The sequence below is a fragment of the Schistocerca cancellata genome, chromosome 2, assembly GCF_023864275.1.
Source record: "Schistocerca cancellata isolate TAMUIC-IGC-003103 chromosome 2, iqSchCanc2.1, whole genome shotgun sequence".
In the NCBI taxonomy this organism is placed as follows: Eukaryota; Metazoa; Arthropoda; class Insecta; order Orthoptera; family Acrididae; genus Schistocerca; species Schistocerca cancellata.
This window is the reverse complement of record NC_064627.1, coordinates 604,379,108-604,400,474: the sequence shown is the minus strand read 5'-3', so window position 1 is coordinate 604,400,474 and position 21,367 is coordinate 604,379,108. Positions and strand designations below refer to the sequence as shown.

The following is a 21,367-nucleotide window of genomic DNA, read 5'->3' as shown; positions in this document are numbered from 1 at the left end:
TTTACTTGTCCACACTGCAACACCAGACCTGCTACTCAGGAGAAAATAAGCATTAATAGGTTGCTCTTGCCACATGTATCTGGAGGTGCCAACCAACCCACAAACATACGACTTGTGATAGCTGTAATTATTAGTTTGCAAATGACGTAAATACAGATTAACTGCTGTTCATGTACACTGTTCTGTCACCAATAGAAATATGTACACTTATACCCGTTAAGCCCTGTATAATGTTACTGGGTAACCCACGCAACTGTTTAATTGACTGGATTTGATTCACTTAGTTTCGAAATTACACAAGTTCGTTTTCAGACATGTTTGTGGCAGTCTAACTCCGTTGAAAAACTGAAGTGCTTGAAGTGATCTAAAACGTAATCACATCGAAAAATGAAATATGCCACTCTTGTTCCCACACAGTACGAAGGGAAACGTACAGTATACGAAGTAGGTTGCCTTCCAAACGAAAGTAAGTGAGGTATGAAAATCGTCACTGAAGAAAATACTACCTATGAAATGTGCGTATGACACTTTTGGCAAGGAGTCCGCTCCTGGGGAGTTTGGCCGCTTGCTGCTGGTGCTTTTATTTGTGCGTCGATAGTAATGAAATGATGAAGAGGAAAATACGCACACACCCATCCCGATCCGGCTGGGGATCGAACTGGGAGACCCCACGATCGAGAGTCAGCAATGTTAACCACAAGACCACGAGCTGCTGACAGTACCATCAATGAGTCAGCTGAAAAGATTATCCAGTAACATACCCTGTCTTACACCTGGCCTGCTGTTGTGAAAAGGAATCCGTGCTCTGCACTGACGCCGAGAATGAAACCGTGCAACTCTCCAACTAGGTATGACGGTGACGACAATCGAAGCGGACAGTGGTATAATTAAGAAGCAGCTGACGCAGAAAAATGATTTATTTATATTTAGTCTTCTCTCCAACTCCGGAACTGGTCCTCCTAGCTTTCTCGGGTGACCGACAGTGTAGACGGACTGTAAGGCGCAGGTGTCAGAGTTACGGCTACAGCCCAGGGAGAAGAGGAGCCGGCGGCTCGGCTGAGAAGGAAGGAAGCGGCGCGTGCGACCCCGCGCGGCCCTCAGAGGCGCGAGGTCTTGACCACCTGGTGCGGCGCCAGCGGCAGCGGGACGTAGAAGTGGTGGGTCGCCGCGGGCGAGGCCTTGTACAGGGGCGGGGGGGAGTCGCACGCGGCCAGCTCTCACATGTTGAGGAAGCGCGCGCGCGCCGACAGCAGCTCCTGCGTCTCGGACGGCGACCCGGGGCTGAGGCTGCCGCCGGTGGTGGAGCCGTTGGAGCAGACGTCCTTGCCGTGGCGGCCGCGCGCCTCGTCCTCGCCCTTCTCGCAGTAGGGCGCGAGCGCGGGCAGCGGCTCCTCCTCGGCGATCTGCTCCAGCTGGTGGTGCGGCGACAGCAGGCCGTCGGCGAGCGGCGGCGAGCGCGGCGAGGCCGGCCCGCCCCCGGCGAGCGCGCCGCCCGCCGGCAGGTGCAGCGGCGCGGGCTCCGCCGCCTCGGGGTCCGGCGTCGACGCGGCCGACTCCTCGGTGGTGCGCGGCCGCTGCTGCGCGCGCGTCGTCAGGCAGCCCGTCTCCACGTCGCGCACCAGCCGGTGGCCCGAGCGCGAGCGCGTCAGCTGCCGCTGCACGTACTCGTTCAGCACGTCCTCCTCGCGCTTCGAGATGATGCGGTTCAGCACCACGAGGAAGACGCCGATGAACAGGGCGAACGCGCCCGTGATGGACAGCTCGTTGAACCAGGCGCCGCCGGGCAGCGTGCTCCAGGAGGTGAGGTCGGTGGGCAGCAGCCCCGACACCAGCAGGAAGGCGCCCAGCACCAGGAACACCACGCCGATGTGCATCATGCCCACGCTGGTCACCACCTGCAGCCACACACACCGACGTCACCACAGTGTCTGCCGCTTCCATCTGAAGCATCGAATGCGCGGCCAACGGAAGTGCTACGGGGAAGCAAACTATAAGGAGCAGTCAAATGAAAACGAGACAGATGAAGAAAAAAAAAATAAATAAAAAAACTGACCATGTCCGAATAGGACTCGCGCACTGAAGATTCCGTACAGACTTGATTATGTATATAGACAGTACATTCAACCCAGGAATCGAGGATGACCGACAGTGATACTGTCAAGATATCGGTCCCTGAAATTCCTAGACTTTCGAGAATGTTTTAATTTTAGGTCTGCAGTCGGATATACAGGGTCCTCCATTGGTAGTGACCGGGCCAAATATCTCACGAAAAAAGCGTCAAACGGAAAAACTACTAAGAACGAAACTCGTCTAGCTTGAAGGGGGAAACCAGATGGCTCTATGTTTGGCCCGCTAGGTGGCGCTCCCATAGGTCAAACGGATATCAACTGCGTTTTTTAAATTAGGAACCACCGTTTTCATTACATATTCATGTACTACGTAAAGAAATATGAATCTTTTAGTTGGACTACTTTTTTTAGTTTTGTGATAGATGGCGCTGTAATAGTCACAAGCGTCGTATCATGTAACATTCCGATAGTGCGGACGGTATTTGCTTCGTGATACGTTACCCGTGTTAAAATGGACCGTTTCCCAATTGCGGAAAAGGTCAATGTCGTGTTGATGTATGGCTATTGTGATCAAAATGCCCAACGGGCGTGTGCTATGTATGCTGCTCGGTATCCTGGACGACACAATCCAAGTGTCCGGACCGTTCGCCGGATAGTTACGTTATTTAAGGAAGCAAGAAGTGTTCAGACACACGTGAAACGTCAACCACGACCAGCAACAAATGATGATGCCCAAGTAGGTGTTTTAGCTGCTGTCGCGGCTAATCCGCACATCAGTAGCAGACAAATTGCGCGACAATCGGAAACCTCGAAAACGTCGGTGTTGGGAATGCTACATCAACATCGATTGCACCCCTACCACATTTCTATGCACCAGGAATTGCATGTCGACGACTTTGAACGTCGTGTACAGTTCTGCCACTGGGCACAAGAGCAATTACGGGACGATGACAGATTTTTTGCACCCGTTCTAAAAATGGTTCAAATGGCTCTGAGCACTATGGGACTTAACATCTGAGGTCATCAGTCCCCTAGAGCTTAGAACTACTTAAACCTAACTAACCTAAGGACATCACACACATCCATGGCCAAGGAAGGATTCGAACCTGCGATCGTAGCAGTCGCGTAGAACCGCTCGGCCACCGCGGCCGGCTGCACGCGTTCTATTTAGCGACGAAGCGTCATTCACCAATAGCGGTAACGTAAAACGGCATAATACGCACTATTGGGCAACGGAAAATCCACGATGGCTGCGACAAGTGGAACATCGGCGACCTTGGCGAGTTAATGTATGGTGCGGCATTATGGGAGGAAGGTTAATTGGCCCGCATTTTATCGATGGCAATCTAAATGGTGCTATGTATGCTGATTTCCTACGTAATGTTCTACCGATGTTACTACAAGATGTTTCAATGGATGACAGCATGGCGATGTACTTCCAATATGATGGATGTCCGGCACATAGCTCGCGTTCGGTTCAAGCGGTATTGAATAGCATATTTCATGACAGGTGGATTGGTCGTCGAAGCACCTATCATGGCTCGCACGTTCACCGGATCTGACGTCCCCGGATTTCCTTCTGTGGGGAAAGTTGAAGGATATTTGCTATCGTGATCCACCGACAACGCCTGACAACATGCGTCGACGTGTGTGTGAAATTTTATGGGACTTAACTGCTAAGGTCATCAGTCCCTAAGCTTACAAACAGTCCATGACTGTAGCGCCTTAGACCGCTCGGCTAATCCCTCGCATTGTCAATGCATGTGCGTACATTACGTGCCAGATGAAATGAGGTTGACGGACATCATTTTGAGCATTTATTGCATTAATATGGTATTTACTGGTAATCACGCTATAACAGTATGAGTTTTCAGAAATGATAATTTCACAAAGGTACATGTATCACATTGGAACAACCGAAATAAAATGTTCAAATGTACCTACGTTCTGTATTTTAATTTAAAAAACCTACCTGTTACCAACTGCTCGTTTAAAATTGTGAGCCATATGTTTGTGACTATTACAGCGCTTTCTATCACAAAGCGAAAAAAGTGGCCCAACTAAAAGATTCATATTTCTTTACGTACTACACTAATATGTCATTAAAAATGGGGGTTCCTATTTTAAAAAAATGCAGTTGATATCCGTTTGACCTATGGCAGCGCCATCTAGCGGGCCAACCATAGCGCCATCTGATTTCCCCCTTCAAGCTAGACTAGTTTCGTTCTTTGTAGTTTTTTCGTTTGACGCTTATTTCGTGAGATATTTGGCCCGGTCACGATCAATGGACCACCCTGTATATATCACTAGAAGAGTTGTGTTGCCAAGTAGCGAAGATGAGCACGTGGTCACAGCACTCAAGGTATGCATTTTAGAGCACATGTTTACTGGACATTTTTTTTCTTGTTTTGGTCAATACTACTACTTCCCAAAATGTGGAAAGCAAAGAACTTGCAGTAGAAGAGATTTGGTTCACAGTATCGAAGATGAAAAATTGCTCGTAGCTCTTAAGGTATGCATTTTCGACCCTACGTTTACTGAGACTTTTTTGCTTCTAGTATCGTGTACTTTCAACCGTATGCGTTTACGTCATTCATTATGATACACCCTATATATATTTGATGTTATACAATTACAAATTAACAGTTTTCGAATTTTTCCTTTACTTGTTTTGTTATACCTTGCTTCTAGTCGAACTCCATGATTCTAGATCAACATTAAGTACACTATAAGTTCCATTAGTGAGTTTGCAAGTATGAAAATATGTGACATAAATGTCAATACGTTTTGATTTCACTGACTTAGAAGCTTACGTTTTTTACACTGCCAAAGGATCAAAAACCTAAGCTTCTGACATTAATTTGAACTTGATGCGCAAAATGTTTCCGTAGAAAAAGAGTCTTAACAGGCGGACAGACAAGCAGACAGACGGATAAGAAAATTACAAAAAAAAAAAAAAATAATATTTTTTTCATGTTATATAATTTCAAATTAAAAATTATTGGATTTTTTTCCCTTTACTTGTACTGCGAAATCTTGCATATCGTCAAATTTTCTGATGCTAGGTCAACAGTAAGTGCACTATAGGTTTTGATGAGCAAGTTGTCTTACAGGCTTTAAACTATTATATTCCCAAGGGACCGTAGACCTTAATATGTGACATAAATTTGAATCTGATACGTCCACATGTTCCTGAGAAAAAGGGGTTCTTAACAGGCGGACAGATAGGCATACAGACAAACGGACAAGAAAGCTATTCTATAGGGATTTCATTTTTACACATTGAGGCACGGAACCCTAAAAAAGGAGGTAGACTCTTCATTAGTTCGAAAATAATCGCCATATCTCTTAATACGCTTATCTCACTGTCAGACAATGTGGTCATTGTCCCCATCGAAAAATGTTTACGGTTGCCTAAGGAACTATAACTGTACCCATGCGTCCAGCTCTTCGTCCGAAGCAAATCTACGTCGCTGAATGTTTTTCTACAGGAATCCAAAAATATTGAAATTGCATGGCGACAGATGGGGACTGTATGGAAGATGTGTAAGGGCTTTCTACCGATATTTATGCAAAGCAGTCGAAACAAGCTAGGCAATATGTGAGCCCTTACACATTCTCCATACCTTCCTGATCTCTCTCCAAGCGATTTCTACAATTTTGCTTCCCTGAAGAAACTTTTTCCTTGAAGGCACTGACCATCTTGTCCCACAATGGAACAAATACACTCCTGGAAATTGAAATAAGAACACCGTGAATTCATTGTCCCAGGAAGGGGAAACTTTATTGACACATTCCTGGGGTCAGATACATCACATGATCACACTGACAGAATCAGAGGCATATAGACACAGGCAACAGAGCATGCACAATGTCGGCACTAATACAGTGTATATCCACCTTTCGCAGCAATGCAGGCTGCTATTCTCCCATGGAGACGATCGTAGAGATGCTGGATGTAGTCCTGTGGAACGGCTTGCCATGCCATTTCCACCTGGCGCCTCAGTTGGACCAGCGTTCGTGCTGGACGTGCAGACCGCGTGAGACGACGCTTCATCCAGTCCCAAACATGCTCAATGGGGGACAGATCCGGAGATCTTTCTGGCCAGGGTAGTTGACTTACACCTTCTAGAGCACGTTGGGTGGCATGGGATACATGCGGACGTGCATTGTCCTGTTGGAACAGCAAGTTCCCTGGCCGGTCAAGGAATGGTAGAACGATGGGTTCGATGACGGTTTGGATGTACCGTGCACTATTCAGTGTCCCCTCGACGATCACCAGTGGTGTACGGCCAGTGTAGGAGATCGCTCCCCACACCATGATGCCGGGTGTTGCCCCTGTGTGCCTCGGTCGTATGCAGTCCTGATTGTGGCGCTCACCTGCACGGCGCCAAACACGCATACGACCATCATTGGCACCAAGGCAGAAGCGACTCTCATCGCTGAAGACGACACGTCTCCATTCGTCCCTCCATTCACGCCTGTCGCGACACCACTGGAGGCGGGCTGCACGATGTTGGGGCGTGAGCGGAAGACGGCCTAACGGTGTGCGGGACCGTAGCCCAGCTTCATGGAGACGGTTGCGAATGGTCCTCGCCGATACCCCAGGAGCAACAGTGTCCCTAATTTGCTGGGAAGTGTCGGTGCGGTCCCCTACGGCACTGCGTAGGATCCTACGGTCTTGGCGTGCATCCGTGCGTCGCTGCGGTCCGGTCCCAGGTCGACGGGCACGTGCACCTTCCGCCGACCACTGGCGACAACATCGATGTACTGTGGAGACCTCACGCCCCACGTGTTGAGCAATTCGGCGGTACGTCCACCCGGCCTCCCGCATGCCCACTATACGCCCTCGCTCAAAGTCCGTCAACTGCACATACGGTTCACGTCCACGCTGTCACGGCATGCTACCAGTGTTAAAGACTGCGATGGAGCTCCGTATGCCACGGCAAACTGGCTGACACTGACGGCGGCGGTGCACAAATGCTGCGCAGCTAGCGCCATTCGACGGCCAACACCGCGGTTCCTGGTGTGTCCGCTGTGCCGTGCGTGTGATCATTGCTTGTACAGCCCTCTCGCAGTGTCCGGAGCAAGTATGGTGGGTCTGACACAGCGGTGTCAATGTGTTCTTTTTTCCATTTCCAGGAGTGTATATTAATAGTTATGGTGATTACTTTTGAAATAAAAAAAAAACAGTTCACTTACTTTTCTCCACGTGTATCGTTTTCAACGGACTGCCCCTTATACGAGTGGGCACTAACGACCGAGACTAATTAAAATACCGGCTAAGCTGTGTGCAAACTGCGAGCTGTGTTCCTACTTTCTGAATGATGAAACAATGTTATAAAACCAAACTAGGCCGTCATATTACATTATGCAAGATGATCGTTATTGCACAAAAATATATATCTATGCATATGACATTACTGGACAGTCGTGGTCTGTGGCCATTGCTCCAGCAATGGCCGTCGCGTATAAAACTTATTTAGTGCTACATGGAAACGGACATTTGTTTCCATATGTAGACTTTCGACGTGTGTGTGTGTGAATAAAAAGATTGGTTTCCGCCTACCACTAAACTGTTTTTGTACAGGGTGGAATAATTAAATTATCGCTACTTGAGCCATTCTATGGACTGTATTGGTATTCAAATTTAGAGGAATGATGTTGAGACTATGCGCCTCAGGACTTGCATTATTAGTAGTGATTGTGTCATAGCCTGTAGTTAAGCGCCGGTATTGGTACGGAACTCGGACCTCGAGGACGAAAAACGTGTAACGTGAACGACACGCTTTACTGTGATCTGCTTCGCCAACATATGATCCCTGCTCTACGGGAGAGAGGTGCTTTGGACTGAACTGTTTCTATGCACGATGGAGGTCCACCTCTCACTGCTCATGAGATCACTTGGTAACTCCGTGAGAAAACCTAATCATTGGCCGATCGTTCCAAACTGCATGGCAACCAGGATCACAAGGTCTGACGCGGTGTGACTTCTTGATGTAAAGTTTCCTGAAGGACAAGGTTTATCAACGGGACAGTAACACACGTTGTAGGTTGAGCATAGCAAGGGAGGTAGCCAACATCGCACCTGACGTGTTTCGGGAAGCAGTAGAGCAATCTATAATGCGGTTCCAGACTGTCGTGGATGCAGCTGGTCGCCATAATGAGCAACGTTTGCAGCCTGGAACCTTAACATGGTGCGCAGTTAACATCTGTTACCCTCCCTCCTGAAAATTAAAATGCCTTTCTTTCAATGGTTTGTTCGTCTTTTCTCTTTCGCATCTCCTTACAAATGTCTCCACAAAATTTAATTGTCCTATGATCACTTATTTTTCAAGGGGGCCTCTTAAGTAGCGAAAGTTTAGTTATAACCACCCTGTATGTAACACAAGTATCGCAGACGCAAATACATTTGAAAATGGCCACAGGCCGAAAATGAGTAGTAAAGTATATATATGGTACAATGAAAGTCATCTAGCATAACAAAATTTGACAGCCAACGGTGTTTTTTTTTCTAAAAAATTTTCATCATTCAGGAAATAGTGCGAGGCTGTGGACCCACACATGAAGAAAAAACAGATCGTATTAACTTGTGATCACACTACTGGTGTTAAATACTAGAAAGAGTAATTACCTCGAAATACGTGGGAGTAACTGTCTGGCGCGACAAAAGAGAAATGAGCACATAGTGTTAATCGTAGAAAATGTCGATGCCAGGCTGAGATTCGTTGGAAGAATCTTAGGGACATGTAATTTACCCACTAAATAAGTGGCTTACGAAACATTTGCTCGACCAATTCTTTAGTATTGTTAATTAATATGGGACTCTTATCAAGTAGGAGTAACAGGAGAGATAGAGAAGATCAGAAGATCCAACGGAGACTGGTACAGCATTGTTCAATGTGGTCCAGTAGTAATCGTTTCAAGGGAAGCACGTTCGAAGAAGAGTCGCACAACATACTTCTTCCTCCCAAATATCTCACGAAATGACATAGATTAGAAAATGAGATAAATTAGAGCTCACACGAAGTTTATAGACAGTCATTCTTCCAACACATAATTCGCGAATGGAACAGAGGAGCGAGGAAAATAAGACAGGGATACCCTCTGCCACACACCGCTACCTGACTTGCGGAGTGTAAAAGTAGAGCGCTTTTTTTTAAAAAAAAATAAAAAAAAATATTTGTCCATGAGACGGCTTTGGAGCCAGTCATGGCTCAAATAGTGGGTATTTGCATCCACTATATATTTTGCACCAAGCTGGACTATTAACTGAGTTAGTGGCGACTTTACGTAATCCAGAAAGTTGTATGCATCGTACTCAAGCGCAAAAGACACGACACTTAGATGCACTTGCAAATGGTCGCAGTATCCATACTAATAGTCTGATGAAGTCACTTAAACTGGAAGCAAAGTTGGAACGAGATTAACTATGTGGAGCACTAAGAGGGACGTTCCAAAAAGAATTCGATCTAACGCGGGGATGGTGTTGATTTAGTAAATATGATATTTTGGGAGTTAGATCACTGAAAAAAAATGTTAGAGGGAAGAGTTGCCTGATGGCGTGATAGAAGAAGAAGCAGGGGTCCATAGGGAAGAGATAGGAGATGCAGTGTTGGAATTACAATTTAAAATAGCTCTGGAAGACTTGAGATCCAGTAAGCCAGAAGCGACAAATAACATTCCATCGGAATTTCTAAAATCATTGCGGGAATGGCAACAAAACGATTATTCATGTTGGTTTGTAGAATGTAAGAGACTGACCATATACCATCAGACTTTAGGGAACATCATCCACAAAAGTCCGAAGTTCCAAGAGTTGACAAGTGCGAGAATTATGGCACAGTCACATTAACAGCTCATGCGTCCAACTTGCTGACAATGATAAAATACAGAAGAATGGAAAAGAAAACTGAAGATCTGATAGATGACGATCAGTTTGACTTTAGGGAAGGTAAAAGCACCAGAGAGGCATTCCGGACATTGCGGTTGATAATGGAAGCAAGACTGTGGAAAATAAGGACACGCTCAGAGGATCTGTCGACCTGGAGAAAGTGTTCGACAGTGTGAAGTGGGCAAAAAGTTCGAAATTTTGAGAAAGATAAGAGTAAGCTATAGCGAAAGACTGGTAATATACAGTATGTATATGAACCAAAAGGGAACAATAGAAGTGACTGACCAAGAATGAAGTTCATGGATTAATAAGGATGTAAGACAGGGATGCAGCCTTTTGTCCCTACTGTTCAATCAATAGATCGAAGAAACAATAAAACAAATGAAAGAAATCTTTCAGGGAGGGATTAAAATTCAAGGTGAAAGGATATCAATCGTAAGATTCGTAGATGAGATTGCTATACTCATTGAAAGTGTGGGAGAATTTACAGCATGTGTTGAATGGAATGAACAGCCTAATGAGTATAGAATATGGATTGAGATAAAATGGGAAGAATGACAAAGTAATGATACGCAGCACTAATGATTAACGAGCAACATCAAAAGTGCTGATCACGAAGTAGACTAAGTTAACGAATTCTGCTGTCTTGGAAGCAAAATAACCCGTAGCGAACGAAGCAGGGAGACTGTAAAAGGCAGACCAGCACAGGCAAAGAATGCATTCCCGTCAAAGAGACGCCTACTGGTATCAAACACAGGTCTTAATTTGAGGAAGAAATTTCTGAGAATTTACATTTGGAGCACAGCATTTTATGATAGTGGGAAAACCGGAAGAGAAGAGAATCGAAGCGTTTAAAATATAGTGCTAGAGAAGAATGTTGAAAATTAGGTGGCCTGGTTAGGTAAGGAATGAGAGATTCTCCGTAGAATCGGCGAGGAAAGGAATGTATGGAAAACACTGACGAAAAGAAGGGACAGGATGATAGGACATCTGTTAATACATCAGGGAATAACTTTCTTGGCACCAGGGGGAGCTGTAGAGGGTAAAAACTAAAGACTGAAGAGCAAGACAGAGAATCGAATACATCCAGCAAATCTAGCAAATAACTGAGGACTTAGATAACTGTACTGTGAGATGAAAAGGTCGGCACAGGAGAGGAAATCGTGTCATGCCGCGTGAAACCAGCCAGAAAAGAAGGAGTTACCGTGTTAAGACGTGTCCGTGACCAACTACACTCTGAATTGATTTGCCCAGATTTCGTGGTGTATCAACAAGGACTGTACTACGTGTCTTCTAGGTATGTTGTACCACTCGCAGTGGTGTAACATGACGGAAAAACAGTGGTCGTAAAAAGATCCTAACCGCCAGAGCGCAGTGACGAGCGTCACGCTTTGCCAATGACAATCGGTTTCAAGTTCAACAGGATTTTCTGCTGTCAGTGAACGTAGATCTCAACCTCTTCCCGAGCGAACTTTGGGAAGAGAACTGCATCAAATGGACACTTGGAGTCACTTACGTAGCAAAATACCATTGGACACAGTGGTACATAAAGCTGCACGCCTTCCAAAACAAACAACACAGAAACTGGACAGTGATTGACTGGAGACGTGTAGTGAGTCCGACGAATCTTCCTTTCGCCTCTGTTCAAATGACACAAAACGTCGTGTGCACCGACGGCTCGGAGAGTCGTTTATCCCGCAGTTCGTGGAGGAGCAGAGGTGGTTCTGTGATGATTTGGGGATGGTTTTCATAGTACATATGGGCCCACTCACTCCAGGTTACCATGAATAAGCTCCAGGACGTTTATTTGAACATTTTCGGTGATCAGACATTGACGTTTCTTCTACAGATTTATGCTGAGGACATGAAAATGTAGGGACAATGATTGAATGCGAAATACGAGGGTTCGAACTTTAATAGTGACAACTATTTATTTGCAGCTCGTACAAAATAGATACGTGTTTGAAAGTTTTACTGACCTTCAAAGTAGTCACCAGCATTGTGTATAACCCCCTGCCAGCGATGTGGAAGTCGTAGGATACTCTTAGCAGTGCCAGTTGTGTTGACAGTTCGACCGGCGCGGTCTATTGCCCGACGAATTTGTATCAGTTCTGAAGCGAATGCCGTGAAGTGTTTCCTTCAGTTTAGAATTCGAGTTGAACTCACGAGGGCTTAAGTCAGGGGAGTGCAGTAGGTGGTACAGTACTTAGCAGCCTCATCAGTCAGACGAATCAGTAACAGCTTGCACTGTACGTGCGTGAACATTGTCGTGCAAAATGATGGTGAGGTCCTGCAGAAAGTGTCATCACTTCTGTCTCTATGCTGTTCAGTTTTGGAACACAACCTACGACCAGCTTAGAGACATAAGTGATGACACTTTCTGCAGGACCTGACCATCATTTTCCACGACAATGCGCAAGCATCTACAGTGCAAGTTGTTACTGATTTGTTTGACTGATGGGGCTGCTAAGTGCTATACCACTTACTGCACTCTCCTGACCTAACACCTCGTGAGTTCAACTCGATTTATAAACTGAAGGAAACACTTCACGGCATTCGTTTCAGAACTGATACAAATTCGTCGGGCAATAGACCGCGCCGCTCGAACTGCCAACACAACTGGCACTGCTAAGAGTATCCTACGACTTCCACATCGCTGGCAAGGGGTTGTACACAATGCTGGTGACTACTTTGAAGGTCAGTAAAACTTTGAAACACGTATCTATTTTGTACGTGCTGTAAATAAATAGTTGCCACTATTGCAGTTCCAACCCTTGTATATAGTAAATAACAGTTAGCGAAGAGGTTAGTTAGCATATTTGAGTTGGAGAATGGTTTGAAGAAACAGATACGAGAGAACAAAGAGTGAATTCGCTGCTGTAAATACAGAAGTTGCAGCAGAAGCTTATCATTTGGTGGACCATGACTATTTGAGTGAAATAATCTGCGGCAGTTCTACCTTTACCTAGTTCACGAAGAAGAGCCTGCCCGAGAAAAAAAGAGTATATTCATGTTGTGTGCCGGTCCTTAATTGTAATCTGTCATTATGGCATTTCTAATGTTTAGTCTAATCTGTAAACTGTTGTAACAGAGAGAAAATGGTACTTGCTCTATAGTGTCTTAATTTCTTCATTTATGGGGCACTGCAGTGAAAAAGAAGCATTACGTGTTTTAATTCAGAATCAGCACCGTCTACCGTCGCAGCACATTACGCAGCATTACGCCACCTCCTCTGAGAAGGAAAAGGATGTAAGGGCAGGAAATAAATAAATAGAGAAGATGATGTCTCTATGAAGTAATACTATTTACACCAGTCATTCCCATGATAACCATCTTCATCAATATCATTTACTATCAACTTCTGGGTAAAGGTCTTCTTCAGACTTCTTGCATTACGGTCCTTAGCTATACCTAAGCCACACTGCTCCCCCATGTTTTCTAATGATTTTTTTTACTTTCCATCAGGGTATCGTCTCACTCATTTAAAATCTCTTAGAATACAACAAAAAATTTATTTGTTCCAGTTATTATGGATTAACCTGGCAATTAATCCATTTCATTTTCAGTATAGAAATAACCACGCGGTCCACGCCAGTCTTTTTTCTGATCCATTTATTTTTTTCTTGAGTAATTCCGAACATGTGTCTGCCCATTTCTAGCTGAGAGAGTTTCTGAGTGGTTTTCACATTGCCACATTTGGTCAAACCTGATAATATATACAGTTTACAAATGTTCGTTTTCAGATGTATTGAGAGCTCAGTCCTGGAAATACCATTTAGTTAGTACAGCTATTGCCAGTCACATTTCCACGCCACATTGTCTTCAACTGAATGAATACAAAAGCTCATCAACTGGTTCTATAATATCATTGCTAATCTGAATAATTTTCTTTTTTACAGTTTGATTAAACGTAATTCTGATTTTCAAGTCCATTTTCATACTTTCTCTATGTCTTTCATGGGTTGAATCTATGCATTGTTTATTACCAGCTGTTGTTGCTGATTTGGTTGAAAGTGAGTCTCAAGCTTTCCTGAAATGTGTTAATATAGATCAATTTACAAACCTTATTCACTCGGATCGGCGTGGTTTTCGAGAACTGCCTCAGCATTTTCTCTTTATTTTTACTTTACATACGGCTTAATAATAGCATATCTACGATCATACCTGTCTTAATACGCTGTCTCAAGGTACCCAAGAATTTTTTAAATTGTCATTTGATGGGTGTAAAAAGAAACTGTTGCTTAAATAAAGATGTCTCGTGTAACGAAGCTGATTTTTTCGAGTCATGCCCCCGTAGCTTTTAAATCTATCATTATGTCTATTCATCTTATATGGACGAAGAATTAAACAACATAAATACGTATACCAGTGGATTAGATGTGTGTTAAGAAAAATAGATCCTTTAGATAAATTAGAATCTCGATTTTAAAATACTATTGATCTGATGCTCATGTGTTACTAAGTGGCCAGATGGAGAAACTGTAAAGAAATAATTAAAAGGTTTTGATAGAAGAAAGCGTTATTATTCCCAAACGGCTACTAAATAAGATGATTACACAGAAGAGGTAACAAGGATACAACTAGCATCATATATGGAATAATCATCCATGGAAACGTCATACTGCAGTCACTTATTAAGTAAGGAAAAGCATATTTATGAGTGGATATCAGTAGTAGCATGGAAACCAAAGGTTCTTCCAACCATGATCGAGGTTTTGTAAATGCATGAGCAGCCATGTCATGGCTTTCAGTGGAGTCGTATGCTTGCAGCAAAGAACAAGGTGGCTTGTAGGACGGGTGACGACATTTTAGGTGACCTCTTTTATTTAGCGAAGGCAATGTTCCAAGTAGTGGACTACACCTCTGAACATAATAGTACGTCCACTAAAAAAATGTATTGCAAGTCTCGACTAAAGGAAGGGAAAGGTTGATGGGACACATCAAAAGCTTAAAGGAGTAGTTAATTTGGTAATGGAGGGGACTTGGAGGACACGGTAACAATTATACAGGGAGACCAAAGTTTGACAAAGTAAACACACTCAAGTGGATGTAGTCTGTAGTGGTTAGGCAAAGGTGAAGAGACTTTCGCAAGACAGAGTAGTGTGGAGAGCTCCTTCAAATCAGTCTTCAGACAACAAGAAAAAAACACAATATCCCAACAGCATGGTTCGATATGTTTAATACTTTTATGGTCGTGAGGATGAATCACCGCGTTTTCTCTGGCCGTGAGGACAATATACTGCTCAAAAAAATTTTAATCAACCTCATGTCTTGCCTAGTTTGTGAATTTTTATCGGGAATCCATTCCTCAGTATTCTTTCAACTACACAATCCGTTTTGCAATGGTGGTAAAACTACTATCTGAGTGCGGATCAATACAGCGTGCTGTGCATCCAATCCCGTAACCTACTCTGCGACTTGTGCACGCCGTTCAGTCAGTTAACGTGCCTCGGAGGGCCGTTTCAAGCTCAGACCGTGTTGGCATTGCCACTTTACTACAAGATGGGTTGTCAACACTGGGAAGTGGCTTCCCGAATTGGTGCACACCACAGCGACGTCATTCGACCACTAAACCGCTGTCGTGAAATACGTTGCAGATCTGCCTCTTAGTGGTCGCTCACGGCTAAGAAAACAGGCAAAAGAGAGAGCTGTGTCTACCCATCCAGTACGTAATAGTCTCCTTTAGCCTTTTAACCTCAATTTTTTCATTAGGGATAACAAACCCGTGCGGAAAGAAACTGGGCAATGGACCATCTGGAATGGGTTCTCGATCAGTGGTGTCGGGTCTACTTCACCGGCGGGTGCAGGGTTTTTCTGACTCCTGATGACTATCGTAGGAGACCGTCAAGGCGGCCATGTACCAAGGCACGTCCCAGACACACAGTTTCAGAGCTCACATTTTGGGCAGATACCATATTCAGAAGTAGGACATGTGTCAGTGCTATCGAGGGTAATTTAAAGGCCGTACAGTATCGGGACTTGGTCCGTAAACCTATTGTCCAGCCCTACAGTCAACATTTCTGAGATGGTTCGTATTTTAATAAGGAGGGCAGTGTAATGCAACGTAATGAAATCTGGCGATGCTGAAGGAATTAGAAAATGAGACATCATGAGCAACAGACGACTTCCGCTAATAGGAAGCAAATTAACTGACAATGGCCGAAGCAAAGACAGTAATGCAGACTGTCAATAACGAGAAAATCTTTGTGAGGTATGGGTCCACAGCCTCTATAATTTTTTGCACATCTGGTGAACACTTTCTCCAGGGCGAAGGAATCAACGGAAGGGAACGGCCTACGATATCTGCTGACATCAAGCTCACTGAGCGGGCTTGGCACGAGCAACAGGAACTCTACTGACTCAGTCGATAACCTCAAGATGGGTACCCTATAAAAGTGGGAGTATCTTGAGAAAACAGAGCCAAGGAGAATCCGAGAATTTTACAATGTCCATGGTGGACATTGTGACGTTACTCATCATATGACTTTGTTTTAAAAGATGTCCAAAGACTACTAATTTCCAATAGATTGCTGTTATTTTGGTTGTGTCTTTTTATTTCACAGTAATTTTTCAGTTTAATAAGACTTATTATTTCATTCCCTGTTCTCCTTGAATGTAAGCTTGCTCTGATTTGGAATTGTAAAAACATTATGTTTCGCTGACGACACAGTAGTTGTTCAGGGGAAGCTAAGGGCATGGTATGTATGTTTATCGGAATGAATAGTGTCTTGAAAATAAGTTATAAGATGATTATCAAGAAAGCTTTAACGAGGGTAGTGTAATGCAACGTAATGAAATCTGGCGATGCTGAGGAATTAGAAAACGGGACACCATGAGCAACAGACGACTTCCACTAATAGGAAGCAAATTAACTGACAATGGCCGAAGTAAAGACAGTAATGCAGACTGTCAGTAACGAGAAAATCTTTGTGCAGTATGGGTCCACAGCCCCTATAATTTTTTGAAATGATGTCATTTTCGCTTTTAGATGAAACTGTTTTTATTGCGCTACTGCAATCTCGGCTTTGTGCCATTGTCAAGTATAACATTTGATGTCATATTACGCAACAAAAATAAGTTAAAAATAACAGAGTCTTTTTAGGGCTGTGTCACTCACAATCGCAATAGAGTGAATGCCTGTTATTAATGACATGCGCAATATGGTACATAGATTTGCGTTACTCACGTCCAGCTTGCTGTAGCCTACGGAACCAACTCGACGCGGTACAGTAGTGCACCTTGGGTTGCCTGCTCGGCAGGCGTTAAGTGCGAGAAGACGTACGGCTACAGCTGTCGTTTCCCGGTGTGGCCTGCTGAGGGCGACATTTTTTCCGCCCCACCTTCCATCGCTTGTGACGTGGGCGGAAATAGAGGGTTGCTCGGTATCATTCCACCAGCCGAGTATTTATGTGGGCTGTACGGTCCGACAAGGAGAGTGGACTGGAGACTGAATCGACGGGTCTACTTACAGAGCTGATGCCCAGCATTCTAGTCATTACGAGCACCAGCGGACAACTGCCTGCAGCCAGCTTTCAGAGCCCGCCGCTCTACATCTACATCTACATAGATACTCCACAAGACAACGTATGGTGCGTTGGGGAGAGTACCCTGTACCATTACTAGTCATTTCCTTTTCTGTTCCATTCGCAAATAGAGCGAGGAAAAAACGGCTGTATTTATGCCTCCATACGAACTCTACTCTCTCCAATATTATCTTCATGGCACTTACGCGAAATGTACGTTGGCGGCAGTAGAATAGTTCTGCAGTTAGCCTCAAATGCCGGTCCTCTAAATTTTCTCAATAGTGCTGCTCGAAGTCGTCCCCCCTCTAGTGATTTCAGTTTGAGCATCTCCGTAATACTTGCGTGTTGTTCGAACCTACCAGTAACAAATCTAACAGCTCGCCTCTGAATTGCTTCGGTGTTTTCCTTTAATCAGACCTCGTGCGGATATCAAACACTCGAACAGTACTCAACAATAAGTCGCATTAGTGTCCTGCATGCGGTCTCATTTGCAGATGAACCACACTTTCCTAAAATTATACCAATACACCGAAGTTGATCATTCACCTTCCCTACTATAGCCCTACACGCTCATTCCATTTGATATTGCTTTGCAACGTTACGCCTAGAAATTTAATCAGCCTGACTGTGTCAAGCAGCGCACCAATAATATTGTATTTCAACATTGTGGTTTGTTTTTCCTTCTCATCCGCATGAACTTACATATTTCCACATTTAGTGCTAGCTGCCATTCATTACACCAGTTTATCGCTTCGTGATTGGACTTCGAAAAATTTCTTGCAAGTGTCTACCCACCGCCTTAGGACTTTGAATCAGACCAATACTTGCCAAAAATTGTACAATGCCGAATGTCTTCCAAACGAGAGTTTGTGAACCTTGACTGTGAACAGTCACTCAATAGTCGCAGCCACCTTAAAAGAACTGAAATAATCACTTTTAAGTGTGTTAAGTGTTTAAGCCACTCTGAAGCCAAATACACATCGTTACAAAAATGCACCCTACAACAGAGCACAAAACTGCATAGGTCAATAACACAACTCTATTTATCATGTTAGCCATGTCATTAATAACAGTCACTTACTCTGTTACTACGAAGAGCGACCCAGCAAGAACGTTGTTACTTTTAATCTATTTCTGCACTGTATATTGACATCAAATCTGATGCTTCACAACACTGCAACAGAAACACTTAGGCTACACCTAAAAGCGAAAATGACATCATTTAAGCCAAAATAGCGTTCCCGATAAAGAGAACTGTATTAACATTGAATATACACTGTGGTGATAAAAGTCATGGGACAGTGATATGTACATATACAGATGGCGGTAATGTCAGGTGCACAAGGTATAAAAGGGCAGTGCATTGGCGGGGCTGTCATTTGTACTCCGGTGATTCAAGTGGAAAGGTGTCCGACGTGATTATGGTGGCACGACAGCAATTAATAGACTTTGTACGCGGAAAGATAGTTGGAGCCAGACGTGAGGAACATTCAGTTTCGTAAACCGTTAGGGAATTCAGTATTCCAGGACGCACAGTGGCAAGATTGTGCGAAGAGTACCGAAATCAGGAATTATCTCTCACCACGGACAAAGCACTGGCAGACATCCTTTACTTAACAACCGAGAGTAGCGGCGTTTAGGTAGAATTGTCAATTGTAACAGACAAGCAACACTGCGTGAAATAATCGCAAAAATCAATGTGGGACGTATGACGAACGTATTCGTTAGGACAGTGCTGCGAAATCTGGCGTTAATGGGCTGTGGCAACAGACGACTGACGCGAGTGCCTTTCCTAACGTCACGACATCAGCTGCGGCGCCTCTCCTGGGATCATGACCACATCGGTTGGACTCTAGACGACTAGGAAACCGTGGCCTAGTCAGATGATTGGTATGAGGTGATGGCAGGGTTCGAGTGAGGCGAAGACTCCACGAAGCCGTGCAACCAAGTTGTCAAGAAGCCACTGTGCAAGCTGGTGGTGACTCCATAATTGTGTGGGCTATGTTTACTTGGACTGGATTAGGTTCTCTAGTCCAAGTGAACCGCTCACTGACTGGAAGTGGTTGTGCTCGGCTACTTGTTCCCAAACAACGATGGAATTTTTATGGGTGACAGTACGCCTTGTAACCGGGCCACAACTGTTCGCAACTGCTTTGAAGAACGTTCTGGAGAGTTCCAACGAATGATTTGGCCATTCAGATCGCCCAACATGAATCTCATCGAGCGTTCGTGGCACTTAATCGAGAGATCGGCACGTGTACAAAATCCTGCATTGGCAACACTTCCGCAATGATGGACGGCTATAGAGGCGGCATGGCTCAGCATTCTGTAGCGGACTTCCAACGATTTGTTGGAGTTCACGGCACATCGATTTGTTGCATTACCATGGGAAAAAGGAGGTTCGGTTCGGTTGTTTTGGGGAAGGAGACCAGACAGCAAGGTCATCGCTCTCATCGGATTAGGGAAGGACAGGGAAGGAAGTCGGCCGTGCCCTTTCAAAGGAACCATCCCGGCATTTTCCTGGGGCGATTTAGGGAAATCACGGAAAACCTAAAGCAGGATGGCCGGACGCGGGATTGAACCGTCGTCCTGCCGGAAAAGGAGGTCCGACACGATATTAGGACGTATCCCATGACTTTTGTCACCTCAGTTGAAATATAGAGGGTGTATCGTAATTGTGTAAACACATACAAGAACCGAAATGTCTAATAAGATGGGTTCTAAAATGCACTTGCTCATCTTTGTTACTATGCAACCCGTCTCTTTACTTAAAAAATGCTAATATCTCTTAAGGTATGCGTTTTAGAGCCCACATTTAATGGTCATTTCAACTGTATACCTATACGCCGTTAAAATTGATACATCGTGTATTAGTCTGTTAGGAAGTCTTTATCTGAAGGTATTGTCTGGAATGTAATGATGTTCAGAAGGGAAACTAGGACAACAAACAGTCAGACAAAAAGAGAATAGAAGCTTTTAAAAGGTGGTATGATTATTATTAGATAGGCAACTCGGGTAAGTAAAGGTACTGAACTGGAGAGAAAACAAATTTTTGATGGATTTCCTGAAGCATCAGGAAATCGTTAATTTGGTAATGGGGGAAGCGCAAGGGAAGTGGGGTTACTGGCGTAAGAAGTTTCGATGGGTGTAAGTGGCAGATGCTATCCTGAAATGATTAGATTTGCACAGGAGAGAGTAAGGTGGAGAGATACATCGACAGGCCTTCGGACTGAAGATCATAACAGCAACAAAAGTACTGTACTAAGGCATCTTTCGGGGAATTGGATGGGTCTCTCAGGATGGACTGGCGTGCAGAGCTACGTCGAACAGGTGTTCGGATTGATGACCATAGCCACAGCAACAATACCTTACTACGGTCTCTATCGAGGAATAGGAGGGGCCTTTCTGGTGTGGAGTGACGTAAACAATCCGGGCGCGTGCTTGCGGCACTGACCTTGGAGCCGACGGCGTCGCCGGTGGCCTTGGAGTGGGCGGCGGTGCGGCGTGTGCCGCGCTGCCGGTCCAGGCTGGCGATGCTGTTGTGCGGCGACGTGAGGCCCGACTCGGTGCTCTGCGTGCTGAAGCGGCGCTCGCGCGCCCGCCGCTGCTCCTCGCGCCGCTTGCGCTGCCGCTTGATGGCCAGCGCCGAGTGCAGCCCCATCGCGTGCATCGCGCCGCCTGGCCGCACCGGACAGCGGTCACTCGCGGCCGCCCAGCCGCGCTCGACGCTCGCGTGCTCCAGGGCGCGTCGTTTCCGAACAGCGCCGATATTGCGCTAGGCGACCTTTTAAGCTCGTGTAATCGGAACGCAATTTTAGCTCGGATAGCGGCCGAGTACGACGTACGCTGTGAGATCTAGCAGCCCAGACGTCAGGAAATGC

At 45.0% G+C, this 21,367-nt stretch overlaps 1 protein-coding gene across 1 annotated transcript; it reads right to left on the bottom strand.

The window, feature by feature from the left end:
* Positions 1 to 1,217: 1,217 nt before the first annotated feature.
* On the bottom strand, positions 1,218 to 21,156 carry LOC126156983 (uncharacterized). The gene is made up of 2 exons (XM_049916345.1): positions 20,941 to 21,156; positions 1,218 to 1,895 (listed from the first exon to the last, which is right to left on the bottom strand). The coding sequence occupies exons 1-2, from the start codon at positions 21,154 to 21,156 to the stop codon at positions 1,218 to 1,220; spliced, it is 894 nt and encodes a 297-aa protein (XP_049772302.1).
* Between the last annotated feature and the right edge of the window lie 211 nt (positions 21,157 to 21,367).